General features: G+C 33.8%; 3 protein-coding genes across 3 annotated transcripts; 1 reads left to right on the top strand and 2 right to left on the bottom strand.

Annotated features, from left to right (window-relative positions):
- Positions 1 to 1,564: 1,564 nt before the first annotated feature.
- On the bottom strand, positions 1,565 to 2,968 carry LOC146536265 (uncharacterized). Its single transcript, XM_085190095.1, has 2 exons — positions 2,908 to 2,968; positions 1,565 to 2,611 (listed from the first exon to the last, which is right to left on the bottom strand). The coding sequence occupies exons 1-2, from the start codon at positions 2,917 to 2,919 to the stop codon at positions 1,643 to 1,645; spliced, it is 981 nt and encodes a 326-aa protein (XP_085046221.1). The 5' UTR covers positions 2,920 to 2,968; the 3' UTR covers positions 1,565 to 1,642.
- An 11,828-nt stretch (positions 2,969 to 14,796) lies between these two features.
- LOC146536264 (cuticle protein-like) lies at positions 14,797 to 15,668 on the top strand. The gene is made up of 2 exons (XM_085190355.1): positions 14,797 to 14,930; positions 15,027 to 15,668. Exons 1-2 carry the CDS (start codon positions 14,919 to 14,921, stop codon positions 15,591 to 15,593), a joined length of 579 nt encoding a protein of 192 aa, XP_085046481.1. The 5' UTR covers positions 14,797 to 14,918; the 3' UTR covers positions 15,594 to 15,668.
- A 2,249-nt stretch (positions 15,669 to 17,917) lies between these two features.
- LOC146536263 (uncharacterized) lies at positions 17,918 to 19,226 on the bottom strand. The gene is made up of 3 exons (XM_085190497.1): positions 18,863 to 19,226; positions 18,539 to 18,718; positions 17,918 to 18,097 (listed from the first exon to the last, which is right to left on the bottom strand). Exons 1-3 carry the CDS (start codon positions 18,928 to 18,930, stop codon positions 17,977 to 17,979), a joined length of 369 nt encoding a protein of 122 aa, XP_085046623.1. The 5' UTR covers positions 18,931 to 19,226; the 3' UTR covers positions 17,918 to 17,976.
- Positions 19,227 to 20,545: the final 1,319 nt, after the last annotated feature.

Below are 20,545 nucleotides of genomic sequence, written 5' to 3'. Positions count from 1 at the left end.
TTTCTATGAAATTATTGGAATTATCAAATAATAAAAACAAGATTTCTCACAATACGTGAAAAAATCTGTGAAACGAGGGGCTATACCTGGGCTAAAAATCGAGACGTCTCGCCAAAGTCAGGATATCTGCTAACATTTATGCAGTTAAAAGCGAATGCGAAAGTTAAAAGAACTGTCGATTACTTTTGCTTGTCGGTTACTAGTGCCACTAGCTTATTTTAAAGTATCAAAAAATATATTATTAACTTATTAATTACACCTTAGCAGTATAATTATAGTATAAGCTCGCATGCATCTGGCTAAATTGCTTTAAGCTATATTCTTCATACAGAAGGGTAGGCACAGAGAAGCGAAGTTAAGACACGTGGTTTTCGAAGAAGAAGAAAAAAGAATTCCCAAGACATTGCGTGTTGAGTGGCGGAATTCAACGCCGCGCTTTGCCTTGTTACCAGAACTAGAAAATTAAACTATGAATCGAATCGCAACCGTTTACAATCGCAAACAAGTGTCTCTCAATATGAATTTGCGGTCTTGGTTACATATAATATATGTAGGTACCACTCTTAGCTACTTCCTTTTTGCCACGCGGGTGAAACTGCTGCTAAAAGCTTTTAAAAATATTTTAACTTTGTTTATTATGAACTGTAAGTCTAACTAGGTCAGTAGTTTTATACACTACAGAATACGAAGTTCTAATACTGAAATTGCATAGTCAAAAGTATATAATCAAAAAATATTTTTAATAAATATAATTTTTTATTTTGAAAACATGACATAGGTATTTTGTAATTCAGAATCTTTTTATACACACCCTTACTACCATATTCAAAATCAAAATATTCTTTATTCAAATAGACTGTTATAAGCACTTTTGAATCGTTGAATAAACATAATAAGCAAAAAGCTACCACCGGTTCAGAAGGCAGTTCTGCTGAGAAGAGCCGGCAAGAAACTCAACAGTTGCTTTTTTCAAAGACAATTGTACACTTTACTACATTAAGTGGCAGCTATCCTGCATTACATTCCATATACATTAATTCCATACATGTTTAGCCTCTAAATATTCTTGAACAGTTTAATAAGCTTTACTTGTTAGAACTTTTTTAATAAAAGTATATTTCCTAAAAAAAATATGTTTTCTATAATCACAATTATTCTCTCACAAGAACAATTATAAGATAGAAGATTATTTAAAAATATACTGATATGTAGTACTCGTATGTAAATAACAAATTTTATTGAATTTGTATATATTTTTCTGGATTATGGATTTATGTTTTTCTTTATTAAAATTTCTAATGACTCTCTTATTTCATGAGGCTCTGACTACTAGAGTACTAGTCGAATATCGTGAACTTAAAGAAAAATCATTTCAATCATTAGCAATTTTAATAAAGCTCTAGTAAAAGTTTCAATGTATGTTTCACAAATAAGAAACTAACTTATGTTCTTTGTCTTTGTCCATTTAAAGTACATAATTTTTCTTTTGTCACAATCATATTTTAAATATGTCAATTTCATGGAATAAGAATATTTAAAGTTGGTATCTAATAAAAACAAGATATAAAACAAAAGTAATAATTTTATTTAGCTATGTACATATCAAGTCTTTACAAAAGGTATCATCAAGAGAGGATCTTCTTTAAGGGTATCGGTAACCAGCAGCTACGTTTTCGACAAGTTTAGCTGGCGCTGCCGCGACGGCGACAGGGGCGGCGGCGAGGCGGGCAGGTGCCGCTACAGGGGCGGCATATGCTGCAGGTACGGCGGCGAATCGCGCTGGGACAGCAGCTGTATAGGCGGCAAGAGGAGCTGAATAAGCGGCAACGTTAGAGGCATATGCTGATACTGGAGCAGCATAACGAGCCGCTACGATTGGGCCAGCAGCATAACGAGCGGGTGCAGCAACATATTGAGCAGCAGGGGCGGCGAAGTATTGGGCGGCTGGAGAGGCGACGTATTGAGCCGCTGGAGCTGCAACGTACTGAGCCGCTGGAGCTGCGACATACTGAGCTGCGGGCGCGGCCACGTACCGAGCAGCTGGAGCGGCTACGTACTGAGCTGCTGCAACAGGGGCAGCTGCATATTTTGCAACAACAGGAGCAGCTACGGGCGCTGCAGCTACAGCATAACGGGCAGCGGGAGCAACGCCATAACGAGCCGCAACGACGGCAGGAGCAGGTTGAGCGACGATCTTGGCGGCTACTACTGGCTCGGCAACTGCCACAGCTGGGGCGGCGGCGATTCTAGCGGGGACGACTGCAGGTTCTGCGACTACAGCAGGGGCAGCAGCCACGAGGGGTTCTTTACGTACAACCGCGTTGAAACCATTAACAGGGTCAGCAGCGTAATCAACAATACGGCGGGTACCATCAGGTTCCACAAGAGAGTATTGACCTTGTACAATATCACCATCACGCTGTTCTGATTGGCTCTTGTAGTCCCCGGTTAGAGAGTCAGCTACGTCATATCCAAACCTATACTGAGGGAAAGAGTCGAATTCTTCTAATCTTGCTGCAACGGCTGGTGCTGCATATGCGACAGGAGCTGCTGCTATGGCGGCGGATGGACTTCCGTAGGCGACAGCCACCAAGCAGGAGAAGACCACAAACTAAAACAATAAATTTTAAAGAATTAATTAAGTTCGATTAAAGCACTAGCTATAACTTATGTAGTTTAACGAAAGTTTTTATTTTTAATAAAAATAAATACAATGGCAGTAGTTTCACACGAACTACTTCCTATTGTATGGTTTTTGACATTTAAGTAATATTTCAATTAAAAATATTCAGAGACAAATTCGGCACATTTTTCAAAAAAATCGAAGAATTGTATTAAATTTTCTTTGCACTTTCACTAAAACACTAATTGGACACGTCACAAAAAATCCATAAGAGCTGTATGTACCTTGAAGACCATTTTGCTGTTGTATATTTGTTTGATATGTACAGGGATGGTAGAAGCTGTAAACTGTACCCCTTGTTGGGCACAAACCGTATTTATAGTAGACTGTAGACTCTTGCCTCATCCTGGTGGCATCTCCAAATTTAAATATATTCAAGTACGCACGTATGAAGCCTGGCCGCTGGCTCCGCTGGACAATGCCATCAACAAAGACACTTCTTGTGTAATTTCACCTGCTGTGAAATATAGCGGTCATGCCAATTTTTTTTCTATTATCTCTATTTGTTTCAGATTTTACACGATCTTCACGCTTTAATATTCAATACAACAAACATTCTGAAATATTGTATATGTAAAGTTGAATTTCTTATAGTCATTATTTTTATAATATAATAAAAATAAATCAGCTTCACGCTGTATCCCGCACACAGCAGAGTAGTCAGAGGGAACCTCGCCCCCCCCCCCCGTTCCTCACTTTCTGTCGAATTCTGGAGAATGTTGAGTGGCAGAACTCAACGCCGCGCTTCGCCTCGACACCAGAGCGAAGAAATAGAAATATAAATATAAAATAATATTTCACTTCCTCGAGTAAGGATCGAACCCACTACCGTCGCGTTACAGTCACACCGGCTGACGGCCTTGGACGATGTTTGAATGCATTCAAATTATCCCATAAAGTTTAAATCGGGCCAAGAAATAAAATAATGTATAAGATGGACGCTAAAAGACATTGCGTTATACATAAATTTGAGTAAAGAGTGCAAGTGATCCAGTTTAAATGTAGTTAGTCTTGATGACAAACATTTGAAACTCGTCCGGATCGTGCCTCGAATCGCTAAATTGTGAAATGACTCGGAGTTTTCTAATGCTTTGTGTTTTTAGTAACTATTATAAGTCATAAATAATAATAAATAAACTCAATTTTATACCGGAGTCATTCATAATTGATATTAGATGTTAATATACGCCATAGCTTCCTACTTAATAAGAGCAAAATAAATTATTATTATGAAATAATTGAGACTAGTTCGACTGCAAACGTTACAGGTTGTAGGTTCGATTCCATCTTCATTAAATATTTAACATTTTCATTTCCTCGCTCTGATAACCAGACAAAACGCGGCGTTGGGTTCCGCCACTCAACAAAACAAAAGTGTGGAGCAGAAGTGTCTTAATGGGAATAGATTATCTTAACACTAAGTTCCCAGGTTCCCTCTGCCTGAAATGAAAATCTCTGTCTGGTCTATAAAATAATTTGTATTACAAATATTTATCTAAGTTAAACTTTTGTAATTTTTTAAATCATAATTATTTATTCAAACATTTCAGTACAATATTTTAAAAATATTTAGTTAAAACATTTTTTGCAATAGCGTTATTATGTTTTAATTACAGTTTAACGTCGCCAATAAGAAAAACAAGAGGCAAGTATCCATCTACATAATATAAGAGTTTGTAACAGTTTCGCAAGAAACTAAAAGAATCCGTCTCTTTTCATTCTTATTGTTTTCAGAGTGACGAATATGAACGTGCTGAATTGTGTGGAAACTGTAAAAATATTTTTACATTTTGTAAAATAAAAATATATAAAACGCTTTCGTGGCACAGTTCGGAAGTGTTTGTCGGGTGGAAACCACATAAGGTGGTTGTCGGCTCGATTTCCAGTTTAGTCTAATATACGAGTAGTCCAGATTGTACTCATATATAAAAATAACAATGATTCTCCTATCTTTTTAATAATAATAAATGGTCTTTATAAAATATTGTCCCGCTTAGTTCCAGTGCACTGGTTCTTCTCTCGTTCTGGTCTGAGGTATTAACTTTAGTGAACTAGTAGAAACTGGAGAACGGAAGAGTCTTAGTGGGAACAGAGTGTAGCTAGCCTAGCTATGTACCCAGATTCCTTCTGCCTACCTTGCTGTGTTATTATTTTTAAAAGAAAATATTCGACTTTAACATTGCTCTACAGATAGGGCTTTGTATATCGAATAACTAAATACTACTAAGACATAGCAAGCATATATTATTTTATATAACTAACATATATAGTTTATATAAAATAATCTATGCTTATTGAACTTCATTAAATCTGTTGTAATTCATATGTGAAATATATAGAGCAATCAGTCTCGTACGTAACTAGTGCCATATTACAAGGCCACGAGACAAAGGTCGGGTGACTCGCTGCCCAACCTAAAATTTCAAATAGACGTGCTCAACACGTTTGTCTGTCTGTATACATATGTATGGGCCGCGTTAACCCTAGATTAGGGTTGCTAAATATAAGGAATTAAATAAAACAGTGATATTGGAGAAGTACCATAAAATTTACAAGAAAGAAACATTAAATTAATTGAAAAACATTATTAAATAATGATTGTATTTATTTCTTTACATGTTTTTATAGGCTAATTCGAGTATGAGTTTAGTAACATAATTTTTAAAAAAGGTCAAATGCGAGTCGTACTCTCCTGTCGACGCGTTCGTGCCAATTTCAGGTAGGTCAATGGGAAGCATAACTTATAAAAATCCACCTCAAAGACCGGCAACGCACCTGTAGCTACTCTGGTGCTGCACGGGGTCATGGGCGGCGGTGATCATCATCAGGTGACCCGAACGCTCGTTTGCCATGTTTTTTTCCATAAAAAAAAAATTGACACATTTAAGTTTATGCAGTCATTTTGTATGAATTTTTCTGCCTGCTTAACTACTAATACCTATAAATTGTTACTTTTCGGATTTTTACCTTTATTTGTATTGAAAGTTTTCATTTGGTACTAATTTCTCTCTCATTTCTCATTTGACATCAACTTTGTTTTAAATTATATTTAAGCTACTATAGTAATATTAATGCTTAAATAAAATTCAGATAAATAACTTGTTTGCCAGCCCTACGTTGCCCCATTAAAAACGATGTGCGTATGAAAATGGCAGGTATTTTCCAAGCGCGCAGCACACGCGTCCTTCACAAGGCTACCTTTACGCAATATTACGTTCGGCAAGTCGCTGATTCGTATTGAAAATTACCTGTATTAAATTTTTATATTATATCCTTATAAAGGCAAAAACAAATTTAAAGTAGATAATTACTGCTTTTCTATAATTTTGCAATTACCAAGAATCCCGCCTGTATACTGAGGGAATCTGGAGACCACGAAAAGAAAAACTTTTCACCGAAATCTTGAGGATTTGCGTGGTGAGTTGCAGAACTCAACACCGCGCTTTTTACCAAACCGATTAAAATATTATCTATATACTTTAATCTCTAAACTATGTAGTAGATACGAACGTAACGTATATCTTTTCATTGCGTTGACTCAAAAAAAAACTTTGGAGGAATGATTAAAAAATATTTCATAATTTCAAATAATTTGTAATTAAAGCAAAAAATAGCATAATATGATTAATATAGTATTTGCCATCGTCGAGTGCAGTTGATTTAACGTAATAGTTGTATGTTGAGATTTCATTGGGGACAATAATTTTATTTAGGAAACATATTTATCAGCTGCTTTATACAAAACTAAATTATAATACATATCTTTTATTCGATATTCAGAGAAAAATGTTAAATAGTGTTCCCTTTTATAAAAGCTTTTTTTTTAATGAGAACTTGTGAATAATTCTGGTACAAAAAGTTTCGACAGATTTGACAATTTTGTACAGCAGGTAATTCTAAATGATCGACATCAACGCGTATAAGGCTCTTTAATTATAACAATTTATCGGTTATAGCTGTGTTAATGAAAAAACGATATAGGGAATTACATTATATACAAACAGTTGTCATTATCATTGAAAAAAAAGCTATATTCTTTTGCTTTCTTTCTTTTTTAATTTAATTTTATATTTTTCTTAAAAGGCATCATATAATTTCCTAGTGTTCGATCCCCACTCGATTAAATACAAAATATTTAATTATTCGATTTCTACGTTCTGACAACGAGTCTGAGGCAAAGCACGGCGTTTAGCTCAGCCACTCAACTCGCAATGCCAGAATTTTGCAGTAAATAATGAACGGAGTGTGTTAACACTAGGCTTCTCCTGTCTGCTGTGAGCGTGCTACAGCTTGAACCTGGATGTATGTATAGAATTGTATTTTTTTTAATGTCCGCCATTACTTTCTCTGGCGGCCTCTGTCGTGTTCTAATACCATGTGCTGACATTTTACGCACTCTGGAACTAGTTTGCAGTCACCTTCACATTATTACAGGACGTGTGTATTGAATTCACGAGTGCATTACTAATGAATGTCACTTGGGTTCTTTTAATATATTACTTTATTTTGCAATTATGTATTTTTTATTAGCTATTGCAAATATTATTTACAATTTTGCTTGTTAATTATTATCTCGACTGTAGTTTTTCATGTGGGTACTTTAATTTTTCTCTTCAAAGCTTATAAACTAATAAATCTTAAATTTTATTTATTTATTTTTTCATGAAACTATAATACATTATTGTTTTTTTTTATATAATTTATATATATCTTAGTAATAGATAAATTAAAAATTACTTAATATTTATCTTATCCACATGACAAGTATTTTTTATCTACTTATTGCTTTAAATATTTACAACATCTTTTTTATATATGCATAGGTGCTGTAGGCTATATGCGCATATAGTAATTAATATTTAATTTGAAATTGCATATATGATGATGACCCTTCTATTACCATATTCTTTAATCTGTAGTCTATACAGAGAACGCCTTTTAGCTTAAAAAAATCCAATTCACGCTGTATCACGCTCACAGCGGGGTAGGCAAAGGGAACCTAATGTTAAATAAGACACGTCTGTCACGTTCTTACTCTAGTGTTTTTGTCTTTGAGTGGGGATCGAACCTACAAAAAGTCGCATTTACAATCACTTGCCTCAAATTAATTGAGTAAATATTACAGATTAATAGTGTATTATTACATCATTTTAGGTTGACACCTATAGGTTAGTAGAAAACCGTAAATTCGATATATCTGATGCAATTTCACCAACTCTGCATTCACTCGGATAAATTTGATACGTTCTTATTCCTTTACGTCTGCGACCTTATAAACTTAAACATTCCACTTGTATACGCGCTACTTGCCCTGCATATGTTATCGTTAAAGACACATAAACTTATCATATCGACTTAATATTATGCATTTTATTATATGTAAAGGTTAATATTTGTTAAAATAGTAATTGTAAATAGGTAACCTACTTATGAAATAAATATTTCTATTAATAATATTCCAATTATTAGAATAAATACTTCTATTAATAATATTCCAATTATTAGAATAAATTAAATTATTTTGTATGTACAAGTATCTTCTTAAATATGAAGATTTTAATCACCACCAATCAATATAAATTACCTTATCATTTCATAACTGAATATATGCATACTCAGAACACCGTAGGCTTCTTTAGTAGGCTGTAAATGCAACGGCTGTGGTGGTTCGATTCCGTATCATAACAATGAATTTTATTTTATTTCTATTCAATTTTATTTCTGTTAGATCAAGGTACGGCGTTGAGTTTCGTGGTACCACCTCATAATGTCACAAAATACGATTGCAAATGGAGAACTGAGTAGATATTGTGAAGTTGAGAAATAACTGAGAAAATAATAAATAGATATATCCATTTTATAATGTAAACATTATTTATTTACTCTATGACCTTACATAATACTCATCTAAAATATAAATGAAATTTAAAGTAGACACTACGTATGTAATACAATAAAGGACTTACAAAACGCATAACCTTTCTGGTTAGTCATATTAGGCTTATATAGGCAGTGATCAAACTGCTCGGCCTAAACTCGTATGACCTCGCACTTATTTGCAAGTTCAAAATTTCTAGTACAACTTAAGTGTCGTAAGCATAATATAGCAGAAAGTATTAAATAAAATTTTAATCTCATGTAATATATACATTTTAATAGATTCACGTGGTATCAAAATAGGGTAGGCAGAGGAAACCTAGTGTTAGGACACTATGTTCCCCACTTTTCGTTGAATTGAGTGTGGCGTGTTGAGTGGCTCAATTCTTTGGCTTTTGCCTTGGTGCCAGAGCGAAGAAATGAACATATTAATAAATATTAATTTATTCCCCACAGTGAGGATCGAAGTCACAACGCAAAAATAACATATTTCTGTTATTTATATATATATTTGCGGGCTTACAAAGTTGCAACACATAAATTTTCTATAAAGAAGACAATTTCAAGACAAAAACCTACTAGACTAATCTAATCATCCTTAGCAAAGTGGTTATCGCAACCTCCGTTGCATAAATTCACTCAGGATGCAGCAGGATATATTATAATGTGTGTAAAACAGCCTCTATATACTCAATTGCATATATAACTTTTCATCATCATCAGCCTGTCCTCGTCTACTGCTGGACATAGGCCTCTCCAATGGCGTACCACTGAGCTCGATCTTCAGCTCTTACAATTTATTAAATTCTGTATAAATTTCCTTGGATAAGATACAACACTTAATACTCAGAAACATGATATCATTGTGTTATTGTTAAGCTACTTATAATTTATATATTTAGACAGATCATTTGGTTAAAACCGAGGTTAACGAGGGAATTTTAATAGAGTCAGACTTCAAACGCGATGGTCGTGGATTCGATGATCGATCTCTCTCGGAGCAACGAATTATTCTGATTTCTCCGCTCTGGTAAAACGTGGCGTTGAGTTTCACCACTGATATGCAATATCGTAAATTCAAGCGGAGAGCGGAGAACGGCATAGGTAGAAATAGGTTAAAACAGGTTCCCTACCCTTCTGAAAAAAAATATTTGTTGTAAATTACAAATACATTACTCAAAGCTTGCAATGCGGCATTCAAATATAATAATATAGGAATATAAATAGACTTTTTTAAGTAGTAGGTAAATCAATAATATAAATAGTTTTTAAATAAATAATAAATACCATAACTAAATTAAAAAAGAGCTTTAATTGACTAGATAATCACAAAATAATTTTGTATGATCATTTGCTTATTGCAATTTGAAATAAAAAAAAAATGTACATAAGGTTAGTTGTATTACACGTTAGCGGCCGTGGTGATAGAGAGATTACGTTACGGAGGTCGGATGAAAACAAAAGTGGTAGAGCGGGCTGGGCGACCGGCAATTATAATCTGCTGGCGGTTCTTGCTGTTTATTATAATATTTTTTTATTTATTTATATGAAACTATCATATGTTATTGCTATTCCTATATTATTTCAAGTTTTTTTGTTTTCATTTATATAAATGAGGCCAGTCAGTCAGTATAAATGCGTCAGGTTGTGGGTTCTATTCCCACTCGATGTAATAAAATATTTAATACTTTAATTTTCCTCGTAAAGTATTAAACAAAAATGTCTTAATGGAAACGGATAGTCTTAACGTTAGGTTATCAGGTTCCCCAAGCTAAAAAAAAATGTAAACTTACTTACTATTTACATATTTGTAGTACACATTTTATTATTTGTTTTATCAATCAATGAGTCCTATATATTGAATTAATTTATTACCTATTTTAAAATAAATTTAGTATATAAATATTATTTTAATATTTCTAGCAGCTAGAAGTTTTACAAGCATAACTCATACACGATTGAGATATCACTAGGAATAATAAATTTAGTGATCTGATAAAAAAAAACTAAATTATTTAAAGCTATAAAGTGCACGCAAAAAAGTCTTTCGCAACAGCTGATAACGTCGCCTGAATTACGAGTGTACGTTCGTCGTGCGAGCATTTGTCGGTCAGCGTGGGCGAAATACGAGTAAAATTTTATCTATGGACGGAGATAAGCTAGTAAGAGAGGCTTATTGAATAGCTGTGTAAAATTAAAAAATATTATTTTATGTTTAATACATACCAGGTCAACGGGATGTCCAACTTATAAGTGTTGACAACCTTAAGCTTACATATTCCAGTATGCACTTATTTCGTATGGTAGGCAGAGGGAGGTTAGTGTTAAGGCACTCCACTTCTCACTTTTGGACGGCACAATTCTGGAGGCATTACGTGAAGCACGGCGTTGAGTTCCGCCCCTCAACAAGCTTGGAAAATTCGGCGAAAAGTAGGGAGTGTCTTAACACTAGGTCCAGTCCACTAGATACAGTATGAAATTAATTGCATTGACATATCATGTGTGTTAATAAAGAATAGTAAAAAATTACCTACCTAACCCAGAGTTAAGACATTCCGTTCCCCAATATTAGTAAATAATTGTATTGAAGTTGAGTTTTACTGCTGATAACTTGCAACGTGTGTTTAGTCTGTACTCGTGACAGATCCCATATCTGTTCCATTCCCACTTCTATTTTAATAGAAACAACAAAAGATATAAAAATAAGTTTTTAAACTAAATTATACATATATTATACATTAAAAAAATAATTAATTGTAAAATTTGTCCTACGATATAAACTATTAACTATACTACAATACTTATATAAATATGTATTATAACATAATATAAAAAAATATTATATTAACTTTCAAAGATCCATCTCATGCGCGGTTACTCTATGTAAACCTACATATAATAACAAGTGCCAAGGCTATGCCTCTTATTGTTTCAAATGATGTAGAGGCTGACTTCTAATCACTCGATATATTTTATTCAGCTCGTAGTATAAATCAATTTGTTCCTTATTATCATTATATATTATACACGCACAGCCGTAACCGCTCATGGTAGAAACGTGAAATTTGGACAGATGTTTACTTTCGTAATCTGGACATCCACTAAGGGATTTTGAAAAATTTTAATCCTAAAGGGGTGAAGTAGGGATTAAAAATTTGTATGGAAAAAAAATTAAATCGACACCGATTCTTATAAAATTTGAAATTTAGACGCTTAAAAGTATTTAATTGAACACATGTTTCATGGTTTTCTGGAATTCTTCCCTTAAGGGTGCAAATAAGGGGTTGAAAGTTTGTTTGGAAAAATTCTTAAATGGCCACCGATTTTCATAAAATTTTAAATTTAGACTCACACTTTCATTGAACACATGTTTCATGGGTTATTAGAATTCAACCTTAAATACCCACGCGAAGTTGCGCGCGTCCGCTAGTTTAAATCTAAAATAATCTTACCTCGAGTGAGAATCGTACTGAAAACTACTGTCTTTTACAGTTAGACTGACGCTTTCCCACTGCGCTGTGATGACGAAGCTTAAACGAAAAATTCAATGGAAAGTGGGGAACGGAGAGTTTTAACACTAATTCCCTCTGGCTACCCTGCTATATGCGGGATAGAGCGTGAAGCTAAAGAAAAATAATTCCTGTTCTACTTCAATTATCAACTTTACCTTCAACGTATAGTAAAAAAGTGTAATATTAAAAAATAATATATTAATTTCAATACAAAAGTTATCAGTAAGGTTAATGGCACAGTATTTTATGCAACTGGCGATGCCCAGTTTGTAAATATCTTCAATATGCAAGAAACATTATTCAACGCTGGAAAAAACGAATATAATACGAATTGAAAATAAATCATTTAAAGTGCACAAGCTCACCTTATGTTGAAATATCTCAATAACGTATAGCTTTTTCTCCAGCTTCACGCTGTATCCCGCACACAGCAGGATAGTCAGTGGTAACCTAGTGTTAAGACACTCCGTTCTACACTTTCTGCCGAATTCTGGAGTTTTTCGTAGTTTCTTTTACTTTTTTCTTCGATTTGAACAAATGTCAACAAATTATAAATTTGTTTGCGAGTATGGATGTATGTTCTGCTTTCATATTTAAACTTATAGCCTACACACTTATAGCCTTTGTGTTATTCTAATGTATAAGCTTAGTTACATCTAAATTAAAAATAGTTTTTGCGTTAAAAGAGAACAAACATTCATTCTCTTACATTCATTCATTCATTCTTAGTTACATCTAAATTAAAATAGTTTTTTCGTTAAAATGGAACAAACATTCATTCTCTTACATTCATTCATATATATTCATAGAAAAGTAGAATGGGATATAATTATATGTTTATTCTAATCTATTATTATTATACATGTCATCAATCCAATTAGCACTATGAATTATGAAAACACTGTAATAAGTTCACTTAGCTTTTCTATTCAAAGGCATAATTGTACAACACGCGCGCTGCGGTTTTAAGCTTTTAATAAAAAAAAATTAATCAGCTTCCCACAGTATCCCGCATACAGCAGGGTAGGCAGAGGGAACCTAGTGTTAAAACACTCCGTCCGTCACTTTCCGCCGATTTTTATTTGACAGCTTGATACCTCCACGCGAAGACACTTCCTTTTGAGGTGCGAAACCCAAAAAATGATTGAAAAATATATATTTAATTTAATTACAAATAACCTATAGAAATAATGGCCAAATTTTGTCATTTCAATTTAATAAGATTGCAACCCTGCCAACCAGCCAATAAACGCAACTTTGAGAGCTCGAGGATACGTTAAGAAAGTGTCTAATTGCGCGTCCGGTTACATACTCGTAAAGTGTAGGCATTTATAGTAGGTTACCGGTTCTTAAGTAAAACATATGTATGAGGTCAACTTGAAATATAGATCAATGTCTCCGTTACCAGTTCAGTGGAACACAAAGGATTTTCGATGAGATATCGTATAATTAATTAAAACTTTTCATTTATGATCTAGTATTATATTCTAAGAAATTATTGGAAATATTAAATAAAATTGGAAAGGTAATGAATTAAAACAAGGCTTCAAATAATTATTAAACAACTCAAGGGAATTATGTAGCAGTCTAATAACAATATCCGATTCTAAAGAATTCATCGGGTAGAGTGACGTTAGCGATCCTCCTCTTTCGGTCGCCGTTGACAGCCTTAAAAAGTGCCAGCCAGTAATTAGAGTCGGTCTTATATAACCTCTATGGTCATTATATCTAGCAATATCAATTAATTAGAAACAAATACTTTTATATGATATTGACGCCAGTCGTGGTGCAGGAGCACAAGCATGTGACTGTAAATGCGACGGATTTGATTAACAGTCGAGGAAGTAAAATGCTTAATATATTCTTCTCGCGATTTGGTAACGAGGCAAAGGGCGGCGTTTAGTTCCGCCAATAAACACGCAATGCTTTCAGAGATCACTCATTAATCTTTTCAATAAAAGAAAAAAAAAAGAGAACGGAGAGACTTTCCTCCCTACCCTCTGGGTACCGTGCTATGCAGGATAAATGGAATATATATACGACGTAGATACGAGTACGTGAAACTGTCAAAAAATACATTGCTCTCAATTTTACGTATTTATATGAACTATTTTCGTTAGGTAATAACGATATACTGCTTAGAGATATATCTAAGTACAATTTAGATATCTGTACCATTATTAATATAAATATTTTATATTATTTACATACACCCATCTGTGTGTATGATCATTTTATTGATTTTGTTAGTAAAAGTAAAGAAATTATAATTTCAAAGCTTTAATAAATTTAAGCTTCTTTCGATTACTGAATTTAAAATGTGATATGAAATAAGAAAAAAATCCAACAGACGTATCAAGTTAAAAAATAAAAAAGTAACGTAACGTTATTTATTTACGTTATTTATGAATTCCCATAAATATTCTTAAAATTTATTTAAATATTTTTATGGTAGCCTTATTGTAATATCACATCCAAACACTGTAGATGTCACATGTAGTCCTTTGAACTTTAAAGCAGTCAAGTGAATGTAAGGTAATGACTGTTGACCGATGCCCTAATTTTAATAACTTTGCAAACACTATATGACAATACAATATTTAAATTGAATTTAATTTTAATTCCTCAAAAAAAAGGTTAATAAAAACAAATATTTATGATAAGAGATTATTATTATAATTAAACGTTTTTTTTAAAGCTTCTACAGAAGCCGAAATATTTCTAGGGCTAACTCATGGTCGCCTGACGTCAGCGCGAAGTGAAAGGGTGAGCCCCCGCTTGCAGTATAAAAGCTCTATGTACTCCCCATCTACTATCATACAACATCCTCACACCCAACCAACACAATGGCATTCAAGGTACAAGCTTATTCATTTCTATATCATTTTAATAAAAATATAATCAATAATAAAACGGAAGTGCAATGATTAATCTTAATGGTATTTAATTTTCAGTTTGTGGTTCTCGCCTGTTTCGTGGCTGCTGCCAGCGCTGGTATCGTACCAGCTGCTCCCTTCGCCTACGCTGCATCTCCACTCATCCACTCAGCTCCCGTGGCTTACGCCGCACCTGTAGCTAAATACGCAGCCGTCGCCCCCGTCGCTAAGGTCGCCGTCGAAGAATACGACCCACACCCCCAGTACAGCTTTGCTTATGACGTACAAGATGGACTTACTGGTGACTCCAAGAGCCAGCACGAATCCCGCGATGGAGATGTAGTTCAAGGTTCCTACTCCGTGGTCGACCCTGATGGTGTTAAGCGTACCGTCGAATACAGCGCCGACCCCCATAACGGTTTCAACGCTGTCGTCCACAGGGAACCTTTGGCAGTTAAATCAATCGCCCCAGTCGCTAAAATCGCGCCTGTAGTGCACGCTGCCCCCGTGGTACACGCTTCTCCAGCTGTATACTCATCTGGCCCCTTGGTTCACGCCGCACCTCTGGCCTACAGTGCTGCCCCCGTCGTCCACGCTGCCCCCATCGCGAAACTTGCATACTCTTCCCCTTACTACCACCACTAAATAATGCCAAATATAAACTAAGCCACGAACTGTTGTGACTACTAGTGATGTTCTAGAGATTTCTCGACACTTTTAGGATAAGTAAATTAAATTGTTTTTTACCTTCACTTATTTCGTTTTATTCCTGTACCTAACTTACTTTATAAGGAAATTTACTGCACTACACATACTTACACACCTGTATTGTAATAATAATTAAAATGTAATAAAAAAAATACAAAGACTTAACAACATAACCTTTATCAACGTCATCGTGGCTACATGGATGTTTTAATTGTGAGCATTTATTTTCTCAGCCACAAAAGACCATCCGAGGCGTTTGGTTCCGTCACTCAACACACAATATCTCTAAGTTACGTGAAATTAACGTGGAGAATGGAGTGACTTAACAGTAAATTCTCTCTTCCTAAGATTAAAAGAAAACAAACACCACCTAAGATCTTAATAAAGAAGAAAAGTGTCCAATAAACTAAAAAGCACAATTAATTTCAAAAATTATGGTTATTATTTGTCATTCAATAGTAAGACGAATTAAATAAACTCATGCAAGATTTAAAGTTCTATGCACATACTCATATGTGGGTGGTACCTAGATATCACAGCCTTGATATTTACACACATAGTTCCCACGACCCAGACTGAAGCCCCGAAGCTTGCACAATGTTATTCAACAGAAAGTAGCGATACACCATCTTGTAGACAATGCCATCATGGCACTGTGAGAAATATGTGATGGTTGATGATTCGATGCTCATTTGTTGGAAATTTCTCAGTAGACCAAATGCTGTGTAAGGCATTGAGTATTTTGTGTTGATATTATTATATGAAGCCGTCGTAGCGCAAGGTGTGACTGTAACGCGACGGTTGTAGGTGCGATCCCCACTCGAGGGAATGAATTATTGTTTTTAATATTTTCTTTTCTTAGCCCAAAAAACCTGGCGTTGAGTTCCACCATCCAACACGCAATGCCTCGAAAATTCGGCGGAAAGTGGGAAGTGGAGTGTCTTAATGCTAGATTCCCTCTGCCTAACCTGTTGTGTGCGGGATACATGAAGCTGATTTAGTTATTTTGAAAATTTAATTATATGCATACAGAATAATGAAATCATATGATTAATTATGTAAGTTTCGGTGTTTTAAGAGATAGGGATGCTTGAAAGCTTTTTCTAACAACATTCATATATCAATAATTATTTTATTTTATTACTGTATTTTAATCAACAAAGGCTTTAATTTCTTTTGTGTCAAGAAAATAATTTACTTTAAATATAAACCGGAGTGTCTTAACATTAGGTTCCCAGGTTCTCTCTGTCTACTCCTGGATAGATCAATCTCCACTACTCCCGCCTCAGAGGTACAAATTATTATTGCACCCACAAGCGTCACTGCGACAAGTTGGCCTCAAAGGCAAATTTTTATAACTTCTCCTGGTATTTACCAATAACGGCTAATACCGACGTAAGCGCCATTTTAAAATATTTATTTATCCTTGAGAATTATTTTTTTAGATAAAATTTTTGGTAAAAAAAAATGCTTTCTTCAACAGATTAAAAAGACGAATGTAATGAACACAAACTCGATATGATTACTAGTAGATGACCCAAAGATTCAGCAGCCATCTTCCAATTTAATTATCAATCTGAGTTGACCATTTACCACATAATGTTGTTATCTAATCTACATATATTTGGCAAAATTTATGATGATACAACAGTTAGAAGTTCGTGTGATTCAAATACTTATATTACATAATTAGTTTGTAAAATCCAGCTAATAAAAGCGTGTTAAAAATCATTACTGTTGAACTGTAATATCAATATTGCAATTAATGGCAATACTATTTTTTTTTTAATTTAAAAAGGGCGAAAAGAGTCAACGTAGTTAATGTTGAAAATAATATTTAGTTGTACAAAATCGTCTTGGACAAATTTCCAAAAAAAAAAAAAAAACATTTATTTTGACAATAGTCAACAATCAGCAGTCAACTTTGTTAACTAAAAAAAAGAATCTCTGTATTTTTATTTACACCTGTGAAAATAAAATATAATGACACAAAACACAAAAGTGATGTCATTATTTGAAAAAAATACATAATTTTGCTGTGCGTTGTCTGTCAGTCAATCAGTTAAGAAATAGTTCTACATATTTATCATTTATATAAATATAGAAAAAGCACAACTTCGATTTCAGAAGAAGAATGAATTACGGTAATAATAAATAATCACTAAATAATACATTTTTAATTGAAGGCACAGCAACAGTAGATAATGTGCCAAATGAGATATGTTTACATTAAATTTAGATAAGAAAAACTGAATTATAAATAGGATATACTTTTTTATTTTATATATATATACATTAAAAATGACTAATTAAAATAATACTAATCATACATGTACACGGTGTTGGTGTTTTGGCGTCCGTTTCCTATGTAATTAGTTTTGCAGCCCCTGCCCCGACAAGGGCGCCTATATATGTAACTGTAGTCGTAATCATCGTAATAACTGAAAATGTTAAAGAATATTATATTTTTAATTGAATTAATGAAAGGTATTCATATTTTAAAGAAAGCTTTCATTTATTAACTTCATATAAATTATATAGCTATGAATGAAAAGTAGTGTTATGTGACTCTACCAGGTATTTAAAAAAAAATACTGCTGTAAAAATATATATTTATAAAGGCATTAGTTATGGCACAGCGGCTGGCTCAGCATCTTACTGTAAATGATTGTGTATTCGATTCCGACTCTGAGGAATGTTTTTTTTTTTATTTCCTCGCTCTGGTGACAAGACATGGTGAAGTGTTGAGTTTCGCTAATCGATTCGCAATGTCTTAAAAATTGAGCGAAAAGTAGAGAACAGATTGTCTTAGCACTAGGTTACTCTGCTATATTCAGGATACCAGTTATGGTATTAAATCAATAATAGAAAAAAATACTTACTCTCCTCCTCCACGGCGTCCACCACCACGTCCCCCATGACCGCCTTGTCCACCGCCACCACCCCCGTTTCCACCGCCGCCATCTTGTCCACCACCGCCGCCCCCATATCCACCACCGCCTCCCTGTCCACCATCGCCATTCTCGTCACCGCCACCTCCGCCCATACGACCACCATTGCGGCTACAGGTAAACATTAACCAAATAATAATAATAATCTAGGAAATGTACAATATTACATACACAAAAAAATGTTTGTATTTTATATCTATAAAAATTACTTCTTAAAAATGGAAGCACTAAAAATATTTTAATATAATTACGTACTATGGATTCGCCTCGATGATTGTAATTAAAAAAATTGCACAGAGAATAAAAATGCACAGCTTCTTCATTTTGAACTAATTAAGCAAGTTGTGCTTGCGTGTCCCGAGAATTATATGCAATCGGAATGCTAAAATGTCTTTTTATAAAGAGTAAGAATAAAGGTCAATTTGATAAGAGCTTCATTTAAAAGTTCAGAAATCACAACATGGCGATTGTGATTTACGTATGACTTAAATGGATCTTTCCCTGAAGCAAATTTATAAGTTGCTTACGCACGACTAATTTTGTACTATCGCTGCATAATGGAATGGTAAACGCTAGTTGATGTAGACCCACTCAAGAGAATCTATCTAAAATATAATAATGCACATGAACACCTTTAAAACTTTATCCAAAAAAAATAATCATAGAACAATTGAAGTACAAGAAATATGGAAACAGTCCCTTAGCTAATGTTATTCAGAATGATGAGCATTTTTCTGTGCCATATAAAAAAACCAATGCCTGGAAATTCTAAGAGATTAAGTTTACTAAAATATTCAATAATATGACAATGGTGTCTACGAAAACAAAAATTTTATGTAAAATATATTAATATGCGTCAGAGCGTAGCGATATTTCCAGTGTAGAAATATGACACACGTGGCTATCTTTTATTCAATAACTTTTATCTTTATTTATTTGCATAAGTTGTCAACAAGTGCATCGCATACCGAATTTTTACCACTGGGCGACTTGTGGTGACCGCAAGCCGAGGTTCGAGTCACGCAGGGAACGCCCTTACCGCCGTCGGCATCGTAGACATGTAGCCATGTAGTACTTGCAATTTAGATAAAAACAGCCATGTAGTACTTGCAATTTTTTCAAGAACAGAGTACCCTCTAGGCGGTAGGGAACCTACTCAGTGTCGTCATTAGGGTGAACAGCATTAATTAATATCGAGTTTGAAAAAAAACTCGCTTGAACCATCGAAGCGATAGGACTGTCCTGACAAAAGAATAGGATTAATATTTTCTGTGTTCACTCGGGATAAGATTTAGATTCAAGCTTTTGACTTGGCTATATTTTGCCACCAGGGACCAATTTCAAATATCAATAATAGAGCCTGTACGCAACAAAAATATCTTAGGGTATTGCCTAAATACAATCATCACAAAACCAGTTATCACTTTTTAGTATAACACTAAAGATTATATCTACTACATATATTAATTATATTTTTAAATAAAAAAATATCATTGTTTTTAATAAATTTGCTTATATAAGATAACTTAATACGCGTTACTTTTATGATAACAAACTTTTATCTACTTGCAACCGCTTTATTACAAAATTTCTATTTTTAAATACTTAACTATAATACTATAAAAAAAATGAGAAAAACCTACATACAAAAAATAATATTTAAAATAATAATCAACGATAAAAAAAAAACAGTCATAATAATAAATATAGATAATTTCAAATTACGAGATAGTTCAGTGGTTCATAATTCTGGTAAAACCGTTGAAGTCACTGGTTCGTTGACCTAAAGCAGATATTTATATTATAAATATAAGTGTTATCTCTAAATATAAATGCTTATAAATATTCATATTTATACTATAGGTATTATGCATTCATTCAATTTATATCTATACTAGCGGACCAGGACGCGGTTTCGCCTGCTTGAACTATAAGAAT

Source organism: Heliconius melpomene, chromosome 9 (assembly GCF_056956725.1).
Source record: "Heliconius melpomene rosina isolate 202511_hmr_F chromosome 9, ASM5695672v1, whole genome shotgun sequence".
NCBI lineage: Eukaryota > Metazoa > Arthropoda > Insecta > Lepidoptera > Nymphalidae > Heliconius > Heliconius melpomene.
This window is presented reverse-complemented; position numbering and strand designations above follow the sequence as displayed.